Raw genomic sequence first — 2,871 nt, forward strand, 5'->3', positions numbered from 1 at the left:
GAGGTTTAGGGTTTAGGTGATCGGATACTCCTTAAGAACACAAGCATCTCTCTTGTTCAAAGTCTATGAGAGATTCATCTAAGGTGTTACTATATTCACTTGTAGGGACTAAATGTGTTGATAAATTTAGTGTCATAACATCATTTAAGTAGTTTGTTATTATTAAAACGGTAAACTCAAACACACATCTTAATCATACTCCTACATATACACTTTGTGGTCTTAATCCAACTCTCAAACACTTTTCTAGCTCTCATTCCAAAAGTCTCGACTCCGGGAATAGTAACTGATTATAGACCAATATCGTGATGTAACGTGGTGTATAAAGGTATTAGTAAGATCCTCACCAACAGGATTCTTGAAGGTTTAGAGAGCATTATAAGTGAAAACCAATCAGCATTTGTGCCAGGAAGAAGGATCTCGGATAATATAATGTTGACACAGGAGTTGATGCACAACTATCATCGTCAAGTGGGGGCTCCCAGATGTGCCATGAAAGTAGACATTCAAAAAGCTTATGATATAGTCGATTGGCGATTTTTACGTGATGTTTTGCATGGGTTTGGCTTTCGCCAACGATTTATATTGTGGATTATGGAATGTATCACTTCTACCTCGTTTTCTTTAAGTGTTAATGGTAATATCCACGGATACTTCAAAGGAAAGCGTGGGTTGCGTTAAGGGGATCCAATGTCTCCTTATTTGTTCACTATGGTCATGGAAGTTCTTACGCTCATGCTCACCAAAGCTGCTGCTCTCGATTCCTCATTTAGGTTCCATAACAAATGTGAGAAGCAGATGATAATTAATGTGTGCTTTGCGGATGATCTATTCTTATTTGCTAGAGGAGACATGGGCTCGGTTAAAGTTATTATGTGATCCCTAAAGGATTTTGAGGAGGCGTCTGGGTTGGTTCCTAGCAATGCAAAAAGCTCTGTTTTCTTTTGCAATGTTCCTATATCTACTAGGACTAGGATCGCTGATTTGGTGCCATTTGAAGAAGGGAAACTCCCTATTAGATATTTGGGAGTTCCTTTGCTCGCTTCGCGGTTGTCAGCCAAAGATTGCAAGGCCGTGGTGGAACGCATGTCTAAACGGATTAATGACTGGAAAAACCGATTTCTATCATTCGCTGGTAGGCTTCAACTGGTGCTTTCGGTCCTTTCTTCTATTCATGTGTATTGGGCGTCGGTTTTTATTCTGCCGGTCAGTATCATAAAAGACTTGGAAAGCAATATGAAAAGGTTTCTTTGGGGGCAGAGTATGGGTTCAAAAAGTAAAGCTAAATTGGCATAGAAAAAGGTTTGTCTGCCGAAGTTGGAAGGTGGTTTAGGCATAAGAAGGATTTTGGATGTAAACAAGTCGTTAATGGCGTATCACATCTATAGTATCGTTTCTGGCAGGAATTCGTTATGGACGAATTGGGTTTCTTTGCATAGGCTTCGGGGTCGAAGTTTGTGGGATATTCCGGTCCAAGCTAGCTCTCCGTGGGGCTGGAAAAAATTGATGAATTGTAGGAATGGGATTCGTGATCACATATGGGTTAAGATTGGCAATGGTCAAAGCACTTCACTGTGGTTTGATAAATGGTCGATTGAGTGCCCGTTGTAGCAAATAGTTATCCCTCGTCAAATGGCCCGACATGGTTTTACGATCAAGTCTAAAGTGACAGAGGCTTTTATTGATGGCCGGTGGGAATGGCCGGAAGAGTGGAGAAGTGTGTACCCTGTTTTGTTTCAACTTCGTCCTCTCTCTATATCCGAAATGCAGGATAGAAGATTATGGATGAATTCTGATGGCAAGCTTGTTCCTTTCACGACAAAAGAAGTGTGGAATGTAATCCGGACTCGTGACCAGCCAAAACCGTGGTCGAAAGTGGTGTGGTCATTGTTTAATATTCCTAAACATTCCTTCATGTGCTGGCTTATTTTTTAAAAAAAGCTTTGGACTCAAGACCGGATTATGAAGTGGAATCATCCAGTTACGGGTTCTATGAATCTGATGTGCTGCTTGTTATGCCAATCAGGTTTAGAGACTCATGAGCACTTGTTTTTTGAATGCCCATATTCGAAATCAGTTTGGCATAAAGTAAGCCATAAAGTAGATATGAACTCGATTCAAGAGTCATGGGAGAATATTTCAGCTTGGTTGATCGCTAGAGCCAACTCGAAATCGGTTTTCTCTGTTGCGAGTAGATTGGTGGTGGCAGCCGCAGCTTATGTAATTTGGAGTGAACGTAACGCTAGATTTTTCAGTAATCGTTTAAGACCTCCGGAGCAGCTGGCCGATAGAATCATTAGCACGGTTCGAACAAAGTTAATCTCTTTCAGGTACAAGCAAACTTCAAATGTCAAGCGCTTTATGGAAGAGTGGAAGATGGATAAAGAAGATTTCTTGGATGAAGACTTCTTGGATGAAGACTGAAGACCAACGTTTTTTCTTTTGATGTTTTTGGTTGTGTCTTTTGGTTGTTTCTTGTTGCACTCTTTAGTGGTATGTCACTAAGAGAACTAGAGGGTACGTTCAGCCTTCTACTTGTATGATTTTTGATATGTTATAAAATCACCGGGGTAACCTTTTACCCAAAAAAGGAAGTTTTATTTCTATAGAAGTTAAAAAAAAGTAACTATTTGAAAAAGGTTTTATAATATCTAGAGCCATTTTGTTTTAACTAGAAAGTCTTCTAATCCTAAAAAACAAAGTGAATGAAAGTGCTTTATAATTTATTTTTTAAATTAAATTTAGAATAGAATACATCATTAAGAGATCAGTAAATGGTATCAAGTATAGGTGTCGGTCTTAAATTTACCAAATCGGTGTATTTTCGGTACCGGTTCTGCACTGGTATTCACCGGTTTTTACCCTCAAATA

At 39.3% G+C, this 2,871-nt stretch overlaps 1 protein-coding gene across 1 annotated transcript; it reads left to right on the top strand.

Annotated features, from left to right (window-relative positions):
- The first annotated feature begins 1,632 nt into the window (after positions 1-1,632).
- Positions 1,633-2,424, top strand: LOC118481822. The gene is made up of 2 exons (XM_035977113.1): positions 1,633-1,836; positions 1,942-2,424. Exons 1-2 carry the CDS (start codon positions 1,633-1,635, stop codon positions 2,422-2,424), a joined length of 687 nt encoding a protein of 228 aa, XP_035833006.1.
- The last annotated feature ends 447 nt before the right edge of the window (positions 2,425-2,871 follow it).

Source organism: Helianthus annuus, chromosome 9 (assembly GCF_002127325.2).
Source record: "Helianthus annuus cultivar XRQ/B chromosome 9, HanXRQr2.0-SUNRISE, whole genome shotgun sequence".
NCBI lineage: Eukaryota > Viridiplantae > Streptophyta > Magnoliopsida > Asterales > Asteraceae > Helianthus > Helianthus annuus.